The sequence below is a fragment of the Sturnira hondurensis genome, unplaced genomic scaffold, assembly GCF_014824575.4.
Source record: "Sturnira hondurensis isolate 20B ecotype Veracruz unplaced genomic scaffold, ASM1482457v3 Scaffold0005163, whole genome shotgun sequence".
Taxonomy (NCBI): Eukaryota; Metazoa; Chordata; class Mammalia; order Chiroptera; family Phyllostomidae; genus Sturnira; species Sturnira hondurensis.
In genome coordinates, this window is record NW_028077794.1 from 136,855 (window position 1) to 159,464 (window position 22,610).

At 53.7% G+C, this 22,610-nt stretch overlaps 2 gene segments (V, D, J or C); both read left to right on the forward strand.

The window, feature by feature from the left end:
* The first annotated feature begins 576 nt into the window (after window positions 1-576).
* Window positions 577-22,610, forward strand: part of LOC118987165 (immunoglobulin heavy constant alpha 1-like) — an 85,905-nt gene continuing 63,871 nt past the window's right edge. Inside the window, exon 1 of the C gene segment in view lies at window positions 577-623.
* On the forward strand, window positions 849-12,105 carry LOC118987171 (Ig mu chain C region membrane-bound form-like; the record flags this gene model as incomplete). The annotated part of the segment is given in 7 exon segments: window positions 849-906; window positions 7,469-7,786; window positions 7,866-8,207; window positions 8,458-8,772; window positions 8,910-9,242; window positions 11,649-11,764; window positions 11,870-12,105. Coding segments are annotated over 7 exon segments (1,491 nt in total), but the record flags the coding sequence as incomplete, so codon positions are not given.

The following is a 22,610-nucleotide window of genomic DNA, read 5'->3' on the forward strand; positions in this document are numbered from 1 at the left end:
CCGAGCCATGTGCAGTGCTTGGTGTCAGAGGTGGGACAGGAGGGAGAAATGCATTTTGAGAGGGAGAAGCAGCAGGAAGGAAGCTGTGCTGCTGATGACTTCCAGCACTGAGGCCAGGGAACCCCAGTCACTGTCTTTCCCGCTAGTGATGCCCCTGTCTGCCGCCCTGCATTTCTGGGGCCCTCGTGGCTGTGGGCAGGTTTATGTCTGGCGGGAACCATGGACTGTGTCCCTGTGCAATGCTTTTGATCCTTGGGGCCAGGGGACTCTGGTCACTGTCTCCCAAGGTAAGATGACTTCTGTCTGCCTCTGCTGTGGGGCTGGGGAAGACATTTCCAAAGAGTTGTTGCTCTGTGTGGGGCCCTTGGGAATCCCCAGGGGCTGCTCCTGAGATCACTAGGATCTCTGCTCTGCAGAAGGCCCTTTGTCCAAGACAGGGGAACCTGTGCTCTGGAAGGCAGAGTGGACTGTGTGTCAGAGGCATGGGCACCCGAGGAGGCAGGACTTTCCGTGTGGCCAGAGGCTGGGCAGGGTCCAGTTTTTGTACACAGCCTAACAGGGCTCATGGCAATGTGATGACTTCTACTACTGAGGCCAGGGCACCCTGGTCACCATCTCTTCAGGTAAGATGTTTTTTTCTCTCTTCCTCTATTTTGAGGCCAGGAAAGAAATTTCCAGAGAGTCATTGCTCTGTGCAGACAGGGGTCCTATGTTCTGGAAGGCAGACCAGGCTGCACATCAGGGGCATGGGGACCTGAAGAGACAGTTTTCTCCTTGGCCAGAGGCAGGGCAGCTGGATGGCTGGGCAGGGGGACAGGTTTTTGTACATTGCTTAATGGGGCCCATGACAATGTGATGCTTACTTCGAGTACTGGGGCCAGGGAACCCTGGTCACTGTCTCTTCAGGTAAGATGGCTTCCTCTCTCCTCATCTGTCCTGGGGCTGGGAAAGACATTTCCAGAGAGTCGTTGCTTTGTGTGGACTTGGGGCCTGTGCTCTGGAAGGCAGAGCGGGCTGTGTGTCAGGGGTATGGGAACCTGAGGAAACAGAGCTTGCTGTGGTGGCCAGTGGCTGGGTAGGGGGTGGATTTTTGTACACTGCCTAATGGGGCCCATAGCAATGTGATGACTTTGGCTACTGGGGCCAGGGGACCCTGGTCACCGTCTCCTCAGGTGAGTCCTCACAACCCCTCTCTGCTCTCTCTCCCCGAGGGTTTTTGATACATTTTGGGAGAAAATGAGGGTGTCTGGGGCCTTGGGTCCAGAAGGACTGGGGGCAGTTCGGGACTCAGGAAAGATCCAGGAGGGGACCATGACCATCAGGGATGAGGAGAAGAGGGTCCAGGTCCCTTTCCTCCTGGGCTCTGCAGCTGGGGTCCTCTTTGAGGTCTTTGTCACCCTTGGCCTCTGGGTCCCATTGTCCCCTCTGCTCCCACTGGGAGTTTTCTGAGGTGGACCTGAGGCCTCAGCAGGGCATCAGTTTTTGCCCAGGATCCTAGCATGGTTGTCACAATGTGGTTTGAATACTGGGGCCAGGGGACCCTGGTCACCGTCTCCTCAGGTGAGTCCTCACCCCATCCCCACTGGAACTTCCCTGGGGAAGTCTGGGGTGTCAGGGTCTGGATATCAGAGACAGGGAGGCATTTTGGAAGTCAGGAAAGGGAGCCAGGGAGTCTGGCCTCCCCTCCACAAATGTGCTGTGATACAGGGACAGACAGGGCAGTGTGGCTGTCCTGTCCTCAGTTCCAAGGACTCTGCCGCACCCTCTGTGAGGTTGGGTGGCTGTCTTTGTTGCTTGGACTTGTGAATCCCAGTCGGCTCATCATCAGGGACCCCAGGCAGCCAGTGGCCAGGTTCCTGTGGGTCAGGTTGGGGGATTGGCTGGCAGAAGGTCCCAGGAACCTCCAGATCACAGTCACTGAGATGGTCAGCATCCATGTGGCACCTGGAGATAGCATGGATCTCCAAGTGGCCTCGGACGGTGCCGGGCAAGCACCCTGGTTTTTGTGGGGTGAGGATGGAATTTGAGCCACTGTGATTATTATGGTATGGACTACTGGGGCCAGGGGACCCTGGTCACCGTCTCCTCAGGTAAGAATGGCCTTCTCAGGCCTTCATTTTCTGCTCCTCTTTGTGGGTTTTTCTGGGCATCGGTGGTTGGTCCTTGGGATGTGTGGCCGTGGAAACGGGCAGGCAGGCCAGAGGGGACAGGGGACAGAGCTCAGGAACTTCAGAGCCTCTGGATTTTATGACACTTTTCAGAAACTAGCATAATTCTGGCATGTCTAGAGAAGCATTGAGCCCCTAAAAGAGGGGCTGCCAACCTGCAGGGCCACTCTGAAGTAAAAGGCCTGGGGCCTGAGCCAAGGACTGGTGGGGCTGCAGCAGGACCATCTTGCCAGCAGAATTGGGTGTCAGTGAGCAGGCTTCCTGGCCCTGGTGATTGTGAACCAGGAACATCAGAGTGCTCAGGAAGACATTCCTCAGACTTAGGAGTGAACTTCTATACTAGATTGGATTTTTCCAAGTCCATTACCTTTATGTGAAGTAATTTTTTAAAAAATTGCTTGATTGTACTTAGCCTTCTTTATTGGTTAGGAAGAGTACTGTCCAGTGAGGAGGGACCTATGGCTCTGGTGTTGGGGACAGTGTATGCCTGGCCTCTGAGGCGAGAAGCAGCCAAGACCAGAGAGCTCAGCCCCAGGAGGCAGCTTCTAACAGAAAGGGATTTGCTCCCTTAAGAGGCTCACTGAGTATTGCAAGACAGGGTGTCTTGGAAGTGGCTCCTTTAGAAAGTGTTTAAACAAAATTATGACTTGAAAATGTGAGAGTTTTCAAGTATATGACATTTTAAAATCTTATTATTTAATTAATCACATCTTTCTGGAGTTGATAGTGGTGTAAATCAGCCAAGACATGGTAAGTTGGAACCGTGAGCCTCAAATTCATGTCTGAATTTTGACAATAATAAATCAGGGTTATTTTTAAAATTAATTGAGGGATGTTCTGAGTGGATGGAGCTGAGCTAGTGACAATATCTGTTGGGGCTGTACACCTGCAGCTGGTGGCCAGAAACGGGTGGCCTCTGTCTATTTTAGGAAGCAAGAAAACAGGAAAGACAAATTTATGGTTAATGGTTATGAAGAAGTGGTTTCGGATAGTTTTACCCACAAATGTAAAAGTGTTCCTCTGAGCAAAACAACACCTGGCTGATCTGAGTTCTAAAATAAGGTGGGGGTGCTGATAGAAACTAGGGGGTTCCTTTTTTAACTACGTGAGTTTAACTTTTCAGTCTTAGCTTATTAACTTTTCACTTATATTCATTTTGAACTTAAGATATTTAAGAAATTAAACAGTTATAAAGGTCATTTATCAGTATATTCATAAAACTTTTTAAAATTAGTTATCCCTTCAAATGGTGATTAATCTCACAATGATTCTCTGTCCCCAAAGCCCTGTTTTTACAATGACTGCTTGCAGGTTTTTAACTTAATCTATTTTCTCTTCATGATGAAGAAAGACTTTGATATTATGTAAAGTTTCCTTTGTTTCAGTATTTTTAAGAGCATTTTTAAAGTATTCCTTTGTGGTCAAATTTAGGTGAAATGTGTATAATTGCCCTGAATTATTTTGGTTAAGCATGTTAGTAGGTGGATCAAGAGGAAGTCAGTGAGGAACTGAGTCAGAAAGGAGCCGGGCACTTTGTAAGGCCATTTTCTGACTTGAACTTGCTCTGGTGGAGGGACTGAATGTGGCCCTGAGCCCCAGGCTGGGGACACATAGCCCTGGCTTCTGCCACCAGCCCAGCCTGCTATCCTGAGTCATGAGTCGTGTGAGTAGTGGATTTGGAGAAATTGTTGCATGACAAAGACCCCACAGGACTTTCAAGTGACTGACAAGGCAGACATGGTAAGAGAGTGGCAGCCTGCCACCGGCTGGCTTGGGACAGACAGATGGCCTAATGGTTTTGCTTCCTTCTGAAGGGGGATCTTGGATGATGGATGCTCAGTGAGGGCAGAGAGGCTTGTTTGTGTCACCCCTTGTTTAGGTCACTCGCATTTAACTTTCTCTAAAGAACATTCAGGGAAAAGGTGCAAGTACTGACCAAATGCTACCCACTATCAATGCTGTGATTCAGATAAGGCCACGTTTCTGTTGTCTTTTCATCAGTTATAAACTCAGCTTTGATTTTTAAGTCATTATTGCACATGAGAAAGTAGCCCATGTCTTCTAAAGAACTTTGTGCTGAAAAGCAGAATTCTAAGTGGAGAATTCAGAAAAATGCATTTCCTGGCAATTTCTAGTGATGATGTTTCTCTAGAGGGGGATGTAGTTAAAGTTGGGGGCTGATTACAGGGCATTTGCCAGGAGGGGAGGCACCATGGGGACCACCCCAACTTCTCCTCTCCACACAGAAGCAGTGCCCCTACAATTTCTGAGAGATGTGTGAATGACTTAAAGTCACCTGGACATATTTTTAAGATGTTTAAGAAGTTAAACAGTCTTAGGGACCATTTATTGGTGCTTCCATATAACTGTTCATATATGGTCATTGAAGGAGGGTAGTGATTGGTACTGCTTGGGAGCTGAAAGCCAGCTGGGGCTAGGATTAAAGTCATGGAACTGGGCTATTTAGGGATGAAAAGCAGGGAGAGGCCCTGGGAAGTAATGACCATGGGCCCAGCCCAACTGTACGGCACTCATGGATGAGAATGGCTGCTGCTGAGGCAAGCAGCTCTGCTGGCCTGACCCTTTCTGGCCAGAAACACTGGGCTTTCTGAACTGTCCAGAACTTCACTGGGCTGCTCAGTGCAGGCCTGAGCTGAGCTGAATGAAACCAGTTTGAAATGAGCTTTCTGATCTGAGCTGAATTGGGCTGAGCTGAACTGAACTAAACTGAGCTGAACAGGGTGAGCTTAGCCCACTGAGCTAAACTGAGCTGACCAGGCTGAGCAAACCTGATCTGAGCAAGGCTAGGTGAGTAGAACCAGGCTGGGCAGGGTGAGCTGGGTGAGCCGAGCTGATCTGAGCTGAGCTGAGCTGGGCTGAGTTGTATTGAGCTGGGGTCAGCTGGTTGAACCGAGCTGAACTGTGTGAGCTGAGCTAAGGGGAGCTGAGCTGGGCTGAGCTGGGCTGAGCTGGACTGAGCTGGGTGAGCTGAGTTGGGTGAGTCAGGCTGAGCTAGTCTGGGTGATTTAAACTGAAATGGGTGAGCAGAGCTGGGCGAGCTAAGCTGGGCTGAAACCAGGTGAACTAAGCTGAGCTGGCCTGGACAGAGCTAGATGAGCTGAGCTGGGTTCAACTGGGCTGAGCCAGGTGAGTTGAACTGGACTGTGCTAAACTGAGCAGAGTTGAGCTGACCTGGGCTGAGTTGGGCTGAGCCTGACTAAGCTGGGCTGTGTGAGCCAGGCTGAGCTGGGCTAAGCTGAGCTGACCTGGGTGAGTTGTGCTAGACTAGACAAAGCTGATTGAGCTGAGCTGAACTGGGTGAGCTGGTTGAGCCAAGCTGAACTGTGTGAGCTGAGCTAAGCAGAGCTGAGCTGGTCTGAACTGGGCTGAGTTGGGCTGAGCTGGGCTGAGCTAAGCTGGGTGAGCTGGATGAGCTGAGCTGGGCTGAGCTGGGTGAGCTGGGCTGAGCTGGGCTGAGCTGGTCTGAGCTGGTCTGAGCTGGGCTGAGCTAAGCTGGGTGAGCTGGATGAGCTGTGTGAGCTGGATGAGTTGAGCTAGGTGAGCCAGGCTGAGCTGGGCTAAGCTGAGCTGACCTGGGTGAGCTGTGATGGACTAGATAGAGCTGGTTGAGTTGAGCTGAACTGGATGAGCTGAGCTGAGTTGAGCTGAGCTGGGCTGAGCTGGGCTGAGATGGGTGAGCTGGATGAGCTGTGCTGGACTGTACTAAGCTGAGAGCAGAGCTGAGCTGGGCTGAGATGGGTGAGCTGGGTGAGCTGAGCTGGGTGAGCTGGGTGAGCTGGGTGAGCTGGGTGAGCTGAGCTAGGTGAGCCAGGCTGAGCTGGGCTAAGCTGAGCTGACCTGGGTGAGCTGTGCTGGACTAGATAGAGCTGGTTGAGCTGGGCTGAACTGGATGAGCTGAGCTGAGTTAAGCTGAGCTGGGCTGAGCTGGGTGAGCTGAGCTGGGTGAGCTGGGCTGAGCTGATTGAGCTGAGCTGGGTGAGCTGGGTGAGCTGGGTGAGCTGGGTGAGCTGGGTGAACTGTGTGAGCTGGATGAGCTGGGTGAGCTGGGTGAGCTGGGTGAACTGTGTGAGCTGGATGAGCTGGGCTGGGTGAGCTGGGCTGAGCTGGGCTAAGCTGAGCCATACTGAGCTGAGCTGGGTGAGCTGGGCTGAGCTGGTTGAGCTGAGCTGAACTGCATGAGCTGAGCAGAATTGAGCTGAGTGGAGCTAAGCTGGGCTGAGATGGGTGAGCCAGGCTGAGCCTGGCTGAGCTGAGTTGAGCTGAGCTAGGCTGAGCTAGGCTGAACTGGGCTGAGCTGGATGAGGCAAGCTGGATTGTGTTAAGCTGAACTGAGCCGAGCAGAGCTGAGCTGGGTGGGCTGAACTGAGCATAGCCAAGCTGAGCTGAGCTGGCTGCACTGGGCTGAGCTGGGTGAGCTTACCCAGGTGGGCTATACTAGGTGAACTGCACTAGGTGATGAACTGCACTAGGTGAGTTGTTCCACACTGGGTGAACTGAGTGAGCTGGGCTGGTCTGGGCTGGTCTGGGCTGAGCAGATTTGAATTGAGAAGAATTTGTCTGAGCTGTCTGGGTGGTGAGTTGGGCTAGCCACAATAGGCTGAGCTGGATCCAGAAAAATGGACTGGGTGAGCTGACTTAACTCGGATGACTTTGATGATTGCTTTTGGCTGCATTAATCTGGCTGGGCCATGAAGGTCTCACTGGGCTGAGCTGACCATGCAGGTCTATCCTGGCCAACACTTAGCTGACCTCAGTGGCCTGGTGGTGCTCAGGCTATGTTGAGTTGAGTCTGTCTTGGTCTCGCTCACCACATACACACCATTCTTCAGGCACACAGGGTTGGGCAATAGTGCGGCTGAGCTGGGGCAGTGAGGGTTAGGCTCACAGGAGCTGCTTTCCTTACTGGAAGCTGTCTGGGGCTCTCCCTGTGCTGGGGCAGAGCAGGCACACTCTAGTGTTCAGAGGAATGATGGAGCTGACCTGGGCTTGGGCCATCCTGAGCTGGGAGCCAGGGTACAAGTGTCCTGAATACAGGGACAGTATTGCTGGGGGCAGAAGGGCCAGATCTGCCGACTGCAACCAGTAGCACTCTTCACACCCATGCTTCAAGCTGGCTCCTGGGGCAGGTTAGGGGCTGCAGTGATAAAGATGGCAAAGCTTTGGAGGCTTGTTGTGGGATCAGCCCAGAGCTGCAGGGCGATGGGTCCTGACCCCTGACCGGACAAGCATAGAAAGTTACCTTCTCACCCCTTTCTCTTTTGTCCCTCTTGGGTCCTCAGATAGCGTGTCTTCCCCGAACCTCTTTCCCCTCATCTCCTGTGAGAACTCCCCATCTGATGACAGCCGGGTGACTGTGGGCTGCCTGGCCAAGGACTTCCTTCCCAGCCCCGTCACCTTCTCCTGGAGCTATAAGAACAACAGCGACATCAGCAGCCAGGCCATCCAGAATTTCCCGTCGGTTCTGAGAGAGGGCAAGTATGCCGCCAGCTCCCAGGTGGTCCTGCCCTCTATCAACATCAACCAGGGTACAGATGAGTTTGTGCTGTGCAATGTCAAACACTCCAATGGTGACAAAAATGTGCAAGTGCCCATCCAAGGTGAGACCAGGCCTCTTCTCCGCTGGGCGGGTGAGGTGGGGCCAGTCCAGTCCAGGCTGACTGTGTCCTCTCACTACAGGTAGTGGGGATCCACTGTCCCCCAGTGTAAACATCTTCATCCCACCCCGTGATGCCTTCTCTGGCACCAGCCCCCGCAAGTCCAAGCTAATCTGCCAGGCCACGGGCTTCCGCCCCAAGAAGATCTCTGTGTCCTGGCTACAGGAGGGAAAGCCTCTGGCCTCCAACTTTACCACAGACAAGGTGCAGGCTGAGCACAAAGGGCCCGGACCCATGACCTACAGTGTCAGCAGCATGCTGATCATCTCTGAGAGTGACTGGCTCAGCCAGAGTCTGTTCACCTGCCAAGTGGAACACAATGGGCTGAGCTTTCGGAAGAACGTGTCATCTGTGTGTAGCACTGGTGAGTAATCCTGCCCCTGATGGTGGCCCTCAACACATAGGCATCCACTCAGGTCTGCAGACACTGCCACAGGTGAGACCAGCTTCTTCACAAGCCTTGGCTTCCTGAAGAGGCCAAGGGCAGGGAGGGGCTCTGTGGGGCTCCTTGGGGCCATTTGTCAGGAGGGGCCCAGCACCCCACCGCAACAGGATCCCAGGGCTCAGGAGAAGGTCAGCAAAGCCAGTCACTCAAACCCACTTTCCTCCTCCAGGTGCATCCGCCATCAAAATCTTCACCATTCTCCCATCCTTTGCCAGCACCTTCCTCACCAAGAATGCCAAGCTGTCCTGCCTGGTCACAGACCTGGCCACCTATGACACCCTGACCATCTCCTGGACCCGTCAGAGTGGCAAGGATCTAAAAACCCATACCAACATCTCTGAGATCCTCCCCAATGCCACCTTCAGAGCTGTAGGAGAGGCCACCGTGTGTGTGGAGGAATGGGAGTCAGGAGAAGAGTTCACGTGCACGGTGACCCACGCAGACCTGCCTTTCCCACTGAAGCACACCATCTCCAGGACCAGGGGTAGGCCTTGCCATGCCCTTTGCACTGCACAAGACCCCCATAGCCTTGGGTGGGGCTGGGAGCATGCCTCTGCTCCCCCTGTTGTCAGGGGCAAATCCCACAGCACTCCAAACTCACCACTGCCTCTCCTCCCACAGAAGTTGCCATGCACATGCCCTCTGTGTACGTGCTACCACCTACCAGGGAACAACTGAGCCTTCGGGAGTCAGCCTCCGTCACCTGCCTGGTGAAGGGCTTTTCACCCCCAGACGTATCTGTGCAGTGGATGCAGAGAGGACAGCCTGTGTCGTCCGACACGTATGTGACCAGCTCCCCGCTGCCCGAGCCTCAGGCCCCTGGCCTATACTTCGTCCACAGCATCCTGACTGTGAGCGAAGAGGACTGGAGTGCTGGGGACACCTATACCTGCATTGTGACCCATGAGGCCCTGCCTCACTTCGTGACCGAGAGGACCGTGGACAAGTCCACTGGTAAACCCACCCTGTACAATGTGTCCCTGGTCATATCTGATATGGCCAGCACCTGCCACTGATCCCCAGCTGCCCCTCCAGGCTAGTACCTGGAGCCTCGGGCTGACCTGTCATTGTGTGTGTGCATGCATGCAAACTGACTGTGCCAATGAGGTGGGGGTGCTACATTCTATAAAAATTAGAAATAAAAATTTCCATTCAAAAGATGCTGGTTCTGAGTGAGCAATGCTCTTGCCTGCCAGGGCTGTGCTGCCCCTGACCCACAGACCACCCCCTGCCATTGTCCCTACCCCTGCCTTGCCCTGGCCTCCCAATCACCTCTGGGAGTGCTGACCCCCTTGCAGAGCACTCACCATAGACAGAGCCAATGCTCCCCACTCCTCTGCCGCTGCTATGGGCACACAGGGACAGGGTTGTGTGACACACGCATACACATATTCACAGACACACATGCACAAATGTGAACACATAAGGGCACCTGCATGCATGTACACAGGCACACATGCACATGGACACAGACATACACATGCAGGGGTATACACACTTGCACACAGACACAGACACACATGAAATGGACATAGGCACACAAATACCACAAGCAAGGATATGGACGCACTGACACACAGGTACACAGTAATACAAACATGTGTACACATGCACACATACATTGATGTGTACACAGAGAGACATGTGTGCATGCAACCACAGACATGTGCGTAGAGTGTACACATAGAGGCACACGAACAGATATGAACACATACACAGAGCACAGTTGTACAAGACAGTCATACACAGACATTCATGCACATGGACATGGACGTAGAGATGCATACAATGGACATGGGCACACCAACACATACACACATACACATAGATACATACACACTTATGCACACATACAGGCACCAAGATATGTACACATTTGCACAGATATGAACACCCAGAGATGCATTTGTGCATGCAGAGACATGCACATATGTGGGCACATACACGCAGGTACGCATGAATGCAGAGACACACATTCAATAGACATAAACACACAGACATTTGTATACATGCATGATTGTGTGCAAAGGCATGGACATATGTGCACAGACACAGATATATGTATGCTTATACACATGCACACAGTTAGACACACACACAGACAAGTCATGGGCACACTGATACATGCACACGTGGGCACACAGATGTTTGCACACAGGTGCATGCAGGTGTGCACACATGCGTGTGCATGTAGAGACACAAATTTGCATGTGTGTCCACCCTGTGTGCACTGGTCACTCAGTGCCTTTGCAGACACTCCTGCCTCTCTGCAATGCACCTGCTGCAAGGTTTCCTGCCCAAGGCCTGCTTGTCCTCTATCTCAGCTTGGAGGTGCAAACATGGGCCACCCAGCCAGGACTCTGACCAGGGCCACCATCCCAGGCCCAGGGCAAAGGGCTCAGAGAGCCACCCTGGCTAGCTTGGTGGCTGCAGCTCCTCAAGGGCACTCTGGCCCCATCCAGATTGTTGATGAAACAGCAGGATACATATTCACCTGTGAGCAGAGAGAGCTGAGTGTGTCCTGCAGGTAGAGAAGCTGATCTGGTGGCTCTGCCCCTGCAAACACCTGGCCCTGGAAACACAAAGAAAAGAGACATCCTACAGCCAGGAGTGAGGAGTTAGGGGCCCCAGAGACTCTTCATTCCTAGAAGATGGCACTTCCCTCTTTGGGCCACCTCCTAGACACCGCACACTTCTGGCCCTTTAGGTACCTGGGCTCCAGACACCTCCAAAGACCTGTCAGCATTGGGGGCTCTGGACTGTACTCTGTGTGTCAGCCTGCTCATCCCAGCACCACTCACCCCAGGGCCTCAGGCATCTATCTGACTCCTTGGTCCCATAGCCTTGAATCCTAGTGGTGTGGACCAGCCAGAGCCCCACACAACCTCTCCAACATGCCCCCTACTCAAAGAAAGAGAGGGAGAGTGAGAGACCCCTGAGGAAGCAAGGAAGGGGTCTCTCAGGCCCAGACTTCTGTATGTCCCCTGCCTTCCCCAAACCGTAAGCAACAGGAGGCCCCACACTCAGCCTCTCCAGCCCCAGTGGCCCTGGCTGTGCTGCCCCCACCTCTAGCAGAGTCCACTGGGGCCCCTCCCCTACCCCAGCTCTGCCGCCCCCCACCCCCGAGTCCATGAGCTGCTCTGTAACCGACCCTGCACCCTAGGGCTCCCAGAACAGGTGCCTCTGCCCAACCCCTCATCAGGCTGTCAGAGGCTCCTCCCTCCTTCCCTCTGCTTCTGCCCTACCACCCTCCCCACCTGGCCCTCCTGGGGGCAGCACAGCGGGGTACTGAGGGCAGCAGCAGAAGGGTGGGCTGCCCAGTGTGGGCACAGCCTGAGCCCCATGTTGTGTCCCCTACAGAGGGGGAGGTAAGTGCTGAGGAGGAGGGTTTTGAGAACCTGAACACCATGGCCTCCACCTTCATCGTCCTGTTCCTGCTCAGTCTCTTCTACAGCACCACGGTCACCCTGTTCAAGGTAGATGGGCAGGCGGGCTGGCAGCAGGCGGGCTGGCAGCGTGTGTGTGTGCTAGAGCATGCAGACCCCCAGAGGAGCACCTCACACTGCCTCTCTCACCTGCAGGTGAAATGACCCAGCGGACAGAAACATGGACACCAAGGAGCCAGAACCAAGGGGGCACCTGCTGCCTTCAGCTCAAGGCCCTTAAATCTGCCCATGCTACCTGCTAGCTGCTAGCACTAAGGAGCGGTTTTCTGGACACGGTCTGTGTGGAGGAAGTACAGGTGTTGGGGCCCAGGTGTTGCTTTGCAATGGGTACGCTTGTCGCCTTGAAATAAATATGCACATTTTATCTAGTCGAACTGCTTCCTTGTGGAGGTTTTTTTTCCCCAACCACATTCCTGTGTGTTGTGTGAGCCACTCAACAGGTGACCCCAATTCTGACAGGCACGTGGGAAAGAGGGGACCCCTCTGCACAGGCCAGTGGTGGGGGCTGATCAGCCTGGGGGAGGGAGATGGCCAAGCTGTGGGAATGCAGGCCAGGTCTCCACAACACGACCTCAGTGCATCCAGGCTGCGGCTTCCACATCATTAGCAGGGCCCGTGCCAGGGACACTGCAGCACACACTGTCACTGTTGGTTGCTGGTCCTGGTGAGCCCGGCTATGTTGAGATCTTGACCCACGCCTTGCAGCATGCAGGTAGTGTGCTGGTGGGATCCTGGGGGTAGACAGTAATGGGTGACCAGTCAGGAAGGTACATGACAGGGAGGCAGGACAGCAGGGAAAGGCTTTGTCCACTATGTCACCAAAAGACAGGCAGGTGGCAGCCAAGCTCAGAAGCAATGGCAGGGCTTGAGATGCCAGGAGGTGGAAGCCCCATGAAGGGGATGTGGACATGGAGGCATAAGTCGGGGCTTAGTGGGCTAAGGGTCGTGCAGAGTCTAGGACAGCTGTGGTGGCAAGGTTATGGGAAGAGGCAGCTTGGGTGGGTACCAAGGCAGGCATTGGTGGGTACCTGCTAAAGCAGGGTCCGGGAGGAGGCCATTTCAGGTGCAGAGGAGTTGCACAGAGCTCACAGTGCTGGCCATCATGGGTGTCCATGTCCCTGAGGGGGTGACTGGATGTCCAGAATGTAATTAGAAAAGGATGTGGATCCCAAGAGGAATCCATCCCTAGCTGTGGGCTCCAGGTGGACAGCCTCCAGTCTCTGACAGCTCTGGATAATGGACCCCATCCTGGTCCAACCTCACAGGCTGGGGCACTCAGTCAGGGCCCCTCATAGCACAAGACAACACAGCATGGCTGGGGGCTCTTGTCCAGACATAGGCTGGCTGCTCAGGAGGCTGTCTTGACAAAGAACCACAGAAGAGGAGCTTCAACAACAGAAATTTATTCTGTCAGTCTCTAGAGTCAGACCCAGGAGCAACTGGCTGCTTTCCCAGCAGGGCTGTGTCCTTTCCCTGGTGTCCAGACATGGACATTCCTTGGCCTTCTCTCTGTTTCCCTCTACATGTGCTTTCACCCTGTGTGCATCTGTCTGTCCCAGAAGGCCCCTTCTCATAAAGTCAGTCATACCGGACTGGGGCTTATCCCACTCCAGTGCAGCCTCACTTTTACTCACTCTTCTCATCCTCAGCCAACCTAACAAGGCATCTTCTGTGGTACTAGGGGGTTAGCATGTCAAGGTATGAATTAGGGGGATGCAACTCAAGCCATAACAGTCCACCCTCTGGGAACCCTTAACTCACACCCTTCTCACATGAAAAATACCCCATCTCGACATCCTCGCAGGTCCAAACTCATGCCAGCCTCAACTCTAAGTCCAAAGTCTCATCTGAATCAGGCACAGACGAGTGACCAATCCTGGGACTGAGAGCTTCCCAGTAGTGGCTGGTGGGCTGACCACAGGACCAGCCCTCCCACTCCAGAGGGAGGGACTGGAGGGAAGGAAGAAAGGGAAGGAGGGAGGGAGGAAAGGAGAAGAGACCATGGGCCTCAAGCAAGTTCAAGCCTGCAGGGAAAACCCCATTAGATTTTGAGACTCCAGAAGACCCCTGGGCTCCATGCTCTGTACTCAGGTCCTGTATGGCAGCCCACCCTCTGAGCCATGACCACAGATTCTGTGGTTCTGCCTTGAAGCTGACCTTCCCCCCTTCACCTCAGGTGTCTTCAGTCCCTGTGAGCCTGCTCCTGCTCCTGTAAGATTCTCCTGCCCAAGTACTAACCAGGCCTAACCCTGCTCAGCTACTGAGATCAGATGAGATCAGGTGCATTCAGGGTTGTAAGGTCGTAGACTGTACCATTCTCAAAAACCTGTGGGCCTCACCCCAATCACTGCATACTCTTCCTGGCTGGTGTTGAGCTGGCTGGTGGCATCTGAGAGGCACATGCATGACCCCTCAGCCCCACGTCATCCCTGTTCCCAGAGCTTGCTCTTGAGACAATCTGGGAACCTCCCAGACAGGCCTGTCCTGGCCCCTCCTCGCTGGCCCGTTGGCCACACACCTCCTTCAGCTCCTCTGTCTCCTTCCATCTCAACAGGCAGCAAGGAGACATCAGATCACACCTTCAGCACTTCGCCCATGACCCCTACTTTGCACAAAATACTAGAACAGAATCCAGCCACATCCACAACCACTTTGCAATAAGGGTCCCCCCACCCTCCAGTCTCTAGTGCTGAGGTCCTTGTTCCTGTCCAAGGCCACAGGCACATGGACCATTGGCATTTGTGATGACATGAATGTTTTCTGAGTTGGGACAGGCTTTCTCTCTGGCTTCCCCACTTTCTTGGGCCCACACAGAATCATCTTCAATGCCCATGTTTCTACTGACCTCTCTTGGTCACTTCGGGTTTTCTAACACCCATCTTAGACTCTCCTGGTCTCCACCCACCATCCCATTCTAGATCCACATCCACACCCTGCTTCTCTACCAAAGTCTGCATTTGTTTCCTACCAGTGTTTCCTATGGGCAGCTGTGCCAAAGTCCCATGGTCCAGGTGGCTTAGACAACAGAAATTCACCAGCTCAATCCTGGAGGATGGGAGCTGAGGTCAAAAGTTGTAGCATCAGCACCCTGAGGCTACAAGGGGAGGCCAGGTCCTCCCACTCTTGTCCCAGTGCTGCTGGCATCCTCCCCTGGAAGAGCTCCCTTTTCACATGGCCTCTCCTTGCATGTTTCTATGTCCAAGGCCCTCTCCTGTGAGGACAAAGTCCTGTGGGATTTGCAGCCACCCTGCTTGGGAATGACCTCAGTGCCCTTATGGGGAGGGAGGCAGTCCTGCTGAGAGAGCCCAGGAAAAGATAGAGGCAGGATTGTCAGGTGCTCTGGAGAGAGGGAGGTAGGCTCTACCACCAAGGACCCTGAGTCGAGGGCACAGTGCCACCACACAGCCCATGGCCTGCATGCCAGCTACATCACTGGGACATGTGGCCTGTCTCAGCCTTGACACTCAATGTGGCAGCTGGGGGCATGGCAGGATGCAGCTGCAAGCCAACTCATTAGGGAGCTGCCCACTCTGGGACAGCCTCACAAGGGCCCAGGACTGGGTCATTGCAGGGTGACCCTGCTGGACATGGTCTGGCAGAGACATCTGCCCCAGGACACCCACCCCAGGATAATGCTGAACCCCCCTTCCCAGACAAGCCACTCAGACTGATCCCCAAGCAGCAGAGCCCCTGGGAGCAGGAGCTGGCAACAGAAGGGTCTGATCCCACTGTTGCCTAGGGAACCACACAGAAGTCCAAGCACACTGTGCCTCTCCTGCTGGGCAGCTAGGGGCCCCAGGCCCTAACCCACAGCATACCTGGACTTGGGTATCCTTTGGTGGCTTCAGGGGGTTTATAACAATAGATGCATAGAGCAGGGGGACTGGGGGTCCAAAGAATGAGACAGAGGACTGTCCGAGCCTGCTCTCCAGCACACTCTGGACCCCCCAGGACTGGGGCCTCTCTCTCCTACTGCCCTGTGCCCTTAGCGGTGCCCAGACCCCAGGATGCCAACTTGGTCTGTCTTCCAGATGCAGCTGTACTCCCCTTGGCCCTGGGGTACAAAGCCCCAAAGGAAGGTGATCTTGTGACCCTGGCCTGCTTGGTGACAGGGTTTAACTTGTCACCCAGCACTCAGGGGCATAGGAACTACTCACAGATACTCCTGACCATGCAGAAGAAACAGGGGTTGCCTACTTCTCCCTGACCATCATCTGGAAGCCTGGCCCACACAGTTGTAGCATCAGTCACCTTTTCAAGACTTCCTAGTGGCCTCCAGCATGTCCAAATGGTCCTTGGACTAACCCCAAGGACCAAAGCAGGGACCTGGGCCCCAGTCAAACACCCAGCGAACCCTCAGAGCAGCTCCCTACCCTGACCCTGACCCTCAGCTGCTCCATCTCCAACATTTGAATCCACTCCTTCAGACCCCGTCCCCAGTATGCAGGAGGAAGTGACTGAGCATTCCTGCCTGTGTCCACAGAGCTCTACCTGCTGCTCCTCTGATTTTAGCATGTTGGGAAACTCAGCCCCCTCTGTGACCAGTGTGCCACCCCTACCAAAGGACTCCACCCCAGCCCCCACTACTGCCACAGACCAAGGTGAGGAGCCCCCCCTACCTGCCCATGCCCCTGACTGTGTCCTTCAGGCAGCCCTCCATGACTTCTACTGGAAATCAAGTCACACCCTGCTCAGGAAGGGCAGGGCCCTGAACATATGGCTACCAAGTATCTACTGCATGCCAGGCCCTGCGCTAGGTGCCACCCAGGCTCCTCATGTGCCAGAGACCCACCCAAGTCAGACGGCCAGGAGCACCATGGACAAAGTGGGCCCACAGGCCAGCATGAGGACCCATCTACCCCATGGGCCTGGCTGAGACATGAGCTCAGTCAGGAGGCTCTTGTGGATGTGTGTTGTCCCCTGACCCTTAAATAATTATGTGTTGCTGCCTGAAGCTTGGGTGTTTGGCAGTACACCCAGTTCCTGCCCCATGGGTGGAAGGTCCTCAGTGCTCTGAGCAGGGCAGTGAGCGAACTCTTGGAGAGGTGTGATGGATGGACATGGGTCCCTGTCCTGCTGCGGCTCCCCTGTGGTAGCCCTGCCAGGCTGTAGGTCTGGATGCCCTCACCGGGCTGGCATCTGCTCTCACTGTGGTTCAGCAGTGCCCTGTGAAATGGTCCCTCCAGCTTCCGACGGGTGGAGACACGTTCACTGAGTGTCCCTTTACAGCAGTGCCCACCTGTGGGCTAAGGCCTGATAACTTGTTGGCTGTTCACACCCTAAACCATCCACATGGTTGCTGTGTGGATGGTCCTTGAGCACTTAGAAGACAGTTGTGACAGCAAAGCAGATGGGGTCCCGCCAGAGCTGGGAGGTACATTTGGGGAACACTGGCAAGGGCACCACATGGCCCTTGTGGGTGGGGAGATAAAGTATCACCCTCACAAGCTGGGGGCAATGGGAGACCTCAGCCCCACCCTAGGGTGGGGCAGTAGGAGACCCTGCCTCACCCACCTGCTCCCCACCACCCTTCACTGTCCCTTAGCTATGCCCAGCCAGAAGCTGGGATGCTGGGGGGCTCAGTAGCTACCTTCCCCAGAGGTCAGTCTCTTGGGCACAGATTAGAGGGTCAGGGGCCTCATATTCCCTGACTCAGCCACCCATCTAGCCACATCACCCCACGAGGACACACATTTTGCAAAGCCTGCCAGTGGCCTTAGCATGACCACAGCTGGGATGTGCAGACAAGATGCCCTTTTAGGGCACAAGCTGGCATTGAACAGGGACTGAATAGAGCCAGGGAAACCATGTGAAAGGGTGGTAGAGTGGGCACTGACCCAGCCTCAGGGACCTGCTGGGGCCCTAGGAGAAGACTGTGCCTGTCCCCTCAGCCACTGCCCTCCTGGAGGATAGACTCTGGGTGGCTACTCACGCAGGGATGAGAGAGAGGGTCACTGACTTTCTAGGCACATGGGACCAGGTCAGGGGATCCTGGGCCCATTCTCCAGAGGAGAAGCAAGGCCTCAGCTGAGGTATCTCATGAACCCTGCCCCTGATGCCCCTGCTCTGTGCCCCTCCGGCTGCCACACCCCCTGACCCTAAGCCCTGCTCAGGTGAAATGGCCCTGAGAGCAGATATTGTCGCTGCAGAGAAGCCCAACTCAGCAGTGAGCCACACACAGCCAGAAGGTAGGGGCCACCCCAACTCTACCTGGATGGAGACACTGCCCTGAGGAGCTTAGCCCTTACTTGGACACCTCCTCTCTCCCACCCACTGGATGGCTCCATGAGCAGCTTTGGTTCCTTGCACCTGCCTCCTGTTTCTGCCCCAGCATCGGGTCTGCCTCCAGTCACAGGACCAGGAGCCTGAGAGTGGCTGCCATGAGAGCACCTGGGTGCATGGCTGCAGTGGGCTGGGAGGCCCTGCTCCACACTGAACACACATGCAGGCTCACACTGCAGGTACACAGATGTACACACACAGAGAGCACACCAAGCACGTGCACACACAGGCAGGCAGACTCAGTACACATGCAAATACATGTGTGCGCACACATAAGGCACACATGTGCCAGTTTGTAGGCAACATGCATGCTTCACACACATGACTCGCATATCCCTGGGACCTGTCTATTCAATTTGTGGAGTTGAGAGGTGCCCTGCCTGTCATGAGGGCAGGGTCATCACAGAGAAGTGGGCATGTCACGTGGGGCTGGCAGCTGCCACAGGGAGGCCATAAGCCAAGGGCTTCAGAAGGCCAACTGGATTCTCCACAGAGCCTGCAGGTGGCATGACCCAGCCAAGCTGTGAGAGAACATGCTAGCGGTAACTTGCTCCAGCAGCCGTGGAAAACAAGCACAGCACCATCCCTCCCTGCCATCCTGTCCCCACCCAGGGTGCCCATCCTACCCCTGACTCTGACCATCTCTCCAGGAAGCTGATTTCCTGCTCTGGTCTCCTTGGCCTGATCAAGCTATCTCCATGCTATCTCCTTGACCCTGCGGTCAAGTCCACAGGGTCTCCATGTCCACCCACCCACCCTTGCATGTCCTTGTGGGGGCACAACCCACCCTGGCCTCTTGCCCTTCCACCCCACTGCTCTACCTCAGCAGGCTGTTCCAGACTCTGAGCTCCCCAATCAGCTTCAAGTCTATGTGAAGCCCCAACTGCCTTGATGAAACCACCAGCTCTTGGTCCCACCTTTCTGAGCTTCCTTCTCTGCCTTTCCAGCACATTCTATGGCTCACTGGTTATATCTGTCGGCTATTCTCTGTCCTCGCCTAGAAAAGCGCATTCATAAGCATGGGGTTCTCTGTTGCTCCCTGATGACCCCTGGCAGGTAGGACCCAGCCAGCAGGTGAGACCTGGCCAGCAAGTGAGACCCAACCAGCAGGTAGGACTCAGTCAGCAGGTAGAAAACACTCAGCAAATATGCACTAGTGAGTGGGCGTCACTGATCCCACTGGCTCAATCCCAGCTTTGAGCCTGCCTTCCCCACCATGTTCACCTCACCTATGACAGGTAGGCCCACTGCTGTACTCTCATCATCACATCCCTCTGAAATCCACCTTACCCACTCTGCCATCTCAGTAAATGATCACCCACCATGGGCACCCACAGCTCTCGACCCACCTCTGTGCCTAGCCAACCTCCTACATCAGTGCCCAGGACTAAGTCCAGGCCCATTACCTCCCACCTAGAGTTCATGGTAGCCCTGCTGGCCTCCTGGTTGCCCTTCCCTATCCATGTGTCCGTTTGAAACCTGAACTGTCCTGGAAGCCACAATTCAAACCTGCTGGTGGGTTCCTATCACATCAGAGTAAAATCAAAGTTCATTCAGCCTAAAAGACGACCTGTGGGGCCTGAAGCCAGGCCTGTCAACACCACCTCCTCATGGCTACCATGCCTTCTCTTCTCTGTCACAGTGCATTCCCATCTGTTTGTCCCCATGGCCTTTCCTACCTGCCAGTCTCCACATTGGGCCCTGTGAAAGCAGGGTTACTGTGTGTCCAGCACCCACACCCACTGAGGGAATGCATGAAGGAATGGAGAGAGGGAGGGAGGGGGTGGCCTGGCTTGGGGCTTAAAGGTCTCAGAGCCCCAAAGGCTGCAGCTCTGGGGCCTCTGTCCAAGCCACACCTTGTAGCCCCCCACACGAAGAAGCCCCCATGGGATCACAGCTGTCACCCAGCTGTCCCCAAGGGAGTGTCTCCTGGCTCTTCGCTCTGCCTTTGTATGTGTACTATGGAGCCCCATCCACAGGCCCTTGGGAGGCCAGGAGGGAGGTGTGACCCATGGTTCCTCTGGGTGCCTGGCTGGGCCCAGGGGGGACTGTACTGGAGATTCATTCTGTCTGGGGAACACATTTATAAAACATTGTATAACACCCTGCAAGAAGCATGTTATCATCAACACAATCTGACTTGCACACCTTTCTGGGGCCTAAGCACTACCAGCCCTGGCCAGGCCCTGCCTAAAGCTCCTGCCCAGCCAGCACCTCGAAGCTGGCCTGGTGGTTTCATGCTCTTCCCCTGTTTCCTCAACAGGAAGAGCTGGGACTGCCCTTCAACATTTCCCTTTTCCATCTCCAGCAAACACCAGTTAGTCTCTGCCTGACTATGGGAATCAATCCACCAGGGGCATGTGACAGCCTCAGTGGGCCCCCAGCACACTGTTTCCCTTTGCAGGACTCTGTGTGACTCTCCCCTGCACCGTGGCCACAGGCTTCTATTCAGTGCTGTGACATGAGGGCAAGGGTGGTCTCCCCTACACATGCTACAGCTCCCCCACTTGAATGCTGCTCTCTAGGGGAAAAACATCTGTTTCCAGTGGTTGTAACAAACAGGACACATTTCCTACACCTAAATCAAGGCTTGACAAGCCTGCTCAGCAATGTGGAGTTCACTACCCAGCACCTGTCTGTGGCCCAACTGACTCCTCTCTTGCTGTTGGGATGGGTCTGAGCCTATTCTGCCCCCCATGCTTTGTGTTGAGGCCTCTATGACCTGAGCAGAAACAAGACTGTGTTCTCTGACCAAGGACCCCAGGTCCACCCCTAATCCCCAGCGGCCCACATTTGCTGAGTTTATTCAGGAGACAAGGGGCCGGGATGAGACCTCAGAGGGAAGTCAGAGATTGGAAGAGCAGAGGAAGGACCCCTGCCCTTGCTGTCAGGACACACCAGTCAGGCCCACATCAATGCACACCAATCACCAGACCAAGGAAGTTACAGGAAAATACATATTCTTGGGGTAAATAAGTGCTTTTTCAGAATGATAGCAAGGCTATGAACTTTAAAAATAAAACTGGTAAATTTGCCTACAAAAATTTTAACATTTATAAGAATAAAGTTACTATAAACAAAGTAAAATGCTATGGGAGAGAAAGTGGCCGAAGAGTCTGACATCGGGAGAAATCTGTATTAGGCAGGATTGTTCAGAAACAAGAAGATATGTGAGGTCAAAGATAGATAGATCGAGTGATAACAGCTAGATGAATGATAAATAGATAGATGCATATATACAGAGAGTGGGGAGGAGACTGATTGATTTTAAGGACTTGGTGCATGTGATTGTGAAGTCTGGGTGAGTCCAGAATGTGTAAGGCAGCCCAGCAGCCCAGAGACCAAGTAAAGAATTAATGCTGCAACGAAGCCTTGGGCAGGCAGATCCTCTCTTTCTCAGGGAGCCTCAGTCTTTTTCCTCTTCAGGCCTTCAGCTGATCAGATGATGCCCACCCACATGGGGAAGGATAGCATGCCTCACTCAGCGTCTACTGATTTAAGTCTTAATCACACCTTTGGAATACCTCCACTCTCTGGACCAGTGCCTGACCACATGTCTGGGTTATGTGGCCTAGCCAATTACCTCAGAAAATCAGCCACCACAGAATCCTCGGGAATGAGCATTGGAAACATGCATTGAGCGGGACAAACCTGACCTTCAAGGAGAAGCTTTTGGTGTAAAGTGCGCAGGAGAAGGTCATTTCCAGTAGGTTGTAAGTACAAATGATCAATGAAACACACGAAATTGTTGAGTTGCAAATAATCAAAGAAAACTGACTTCAGACAACTGGCCATTTATTCACCGATGACCCACTGTGTGCTGAGCAGGTGTCCAGGTGGACAGACACACAGTGTACCTGCACTGTGCCACTTTTGTTCTTCTGGTACAGCCCAACTGAAAACAAACAAATGGCCTGTGAGGCACAGGAAGCCAAACGAGGATAGAAGCACTGACACCAGGTGTGCTTAGCAGAGAGATGTCCAAGACCCTTCATTGAGGAGGGAATTTTGACCTTCAGGGTCAGTGTGGGGTGAAAGGGGGTACATTTTCAGCAGGAGTAGAAGGTGCAAAGGTCCCAAGGCAAGAATGTGCTTCACAAGTTCAAGGAGCAGCAAGAAGACTAGTAGGGCAGTGTGGGCAGGTGGGAAGACAAAGCAGGGCTAGCTAGCCTTGTAAGGGTGAACCTGGCTTGTTGGGCTTCACTCTGGGTGATGGGAAGCCCTGAGGGGCTTTCAAAGCATTAACATAACAAAGGAAAACAATCTTAGGATCATCTCAAGGATACAGAAAATAACTTGAAGCAATTTAACACTTTTATGACATAAAACTTTTTTTGTAAACTAAACATACAATGTCATTTTTTTTACCTGACAAAGTTTATGAAAAACCTTTAAAATTTTTCCCCATGGGAAATAATTGGAAGCAACACTGTACTGGATTCTGGTATACTAAGTAAGACCAAAAAAATACTACAGCATGACAATTTTCTAAGTACAAAAAAAAAAAAAAAACTAGAAGAAATACAAAAATAGTTATTGCTTAAAATAACAGGTAACTGACTAAAATGCCAAAACATGTAAGTCAGAGTTGGTA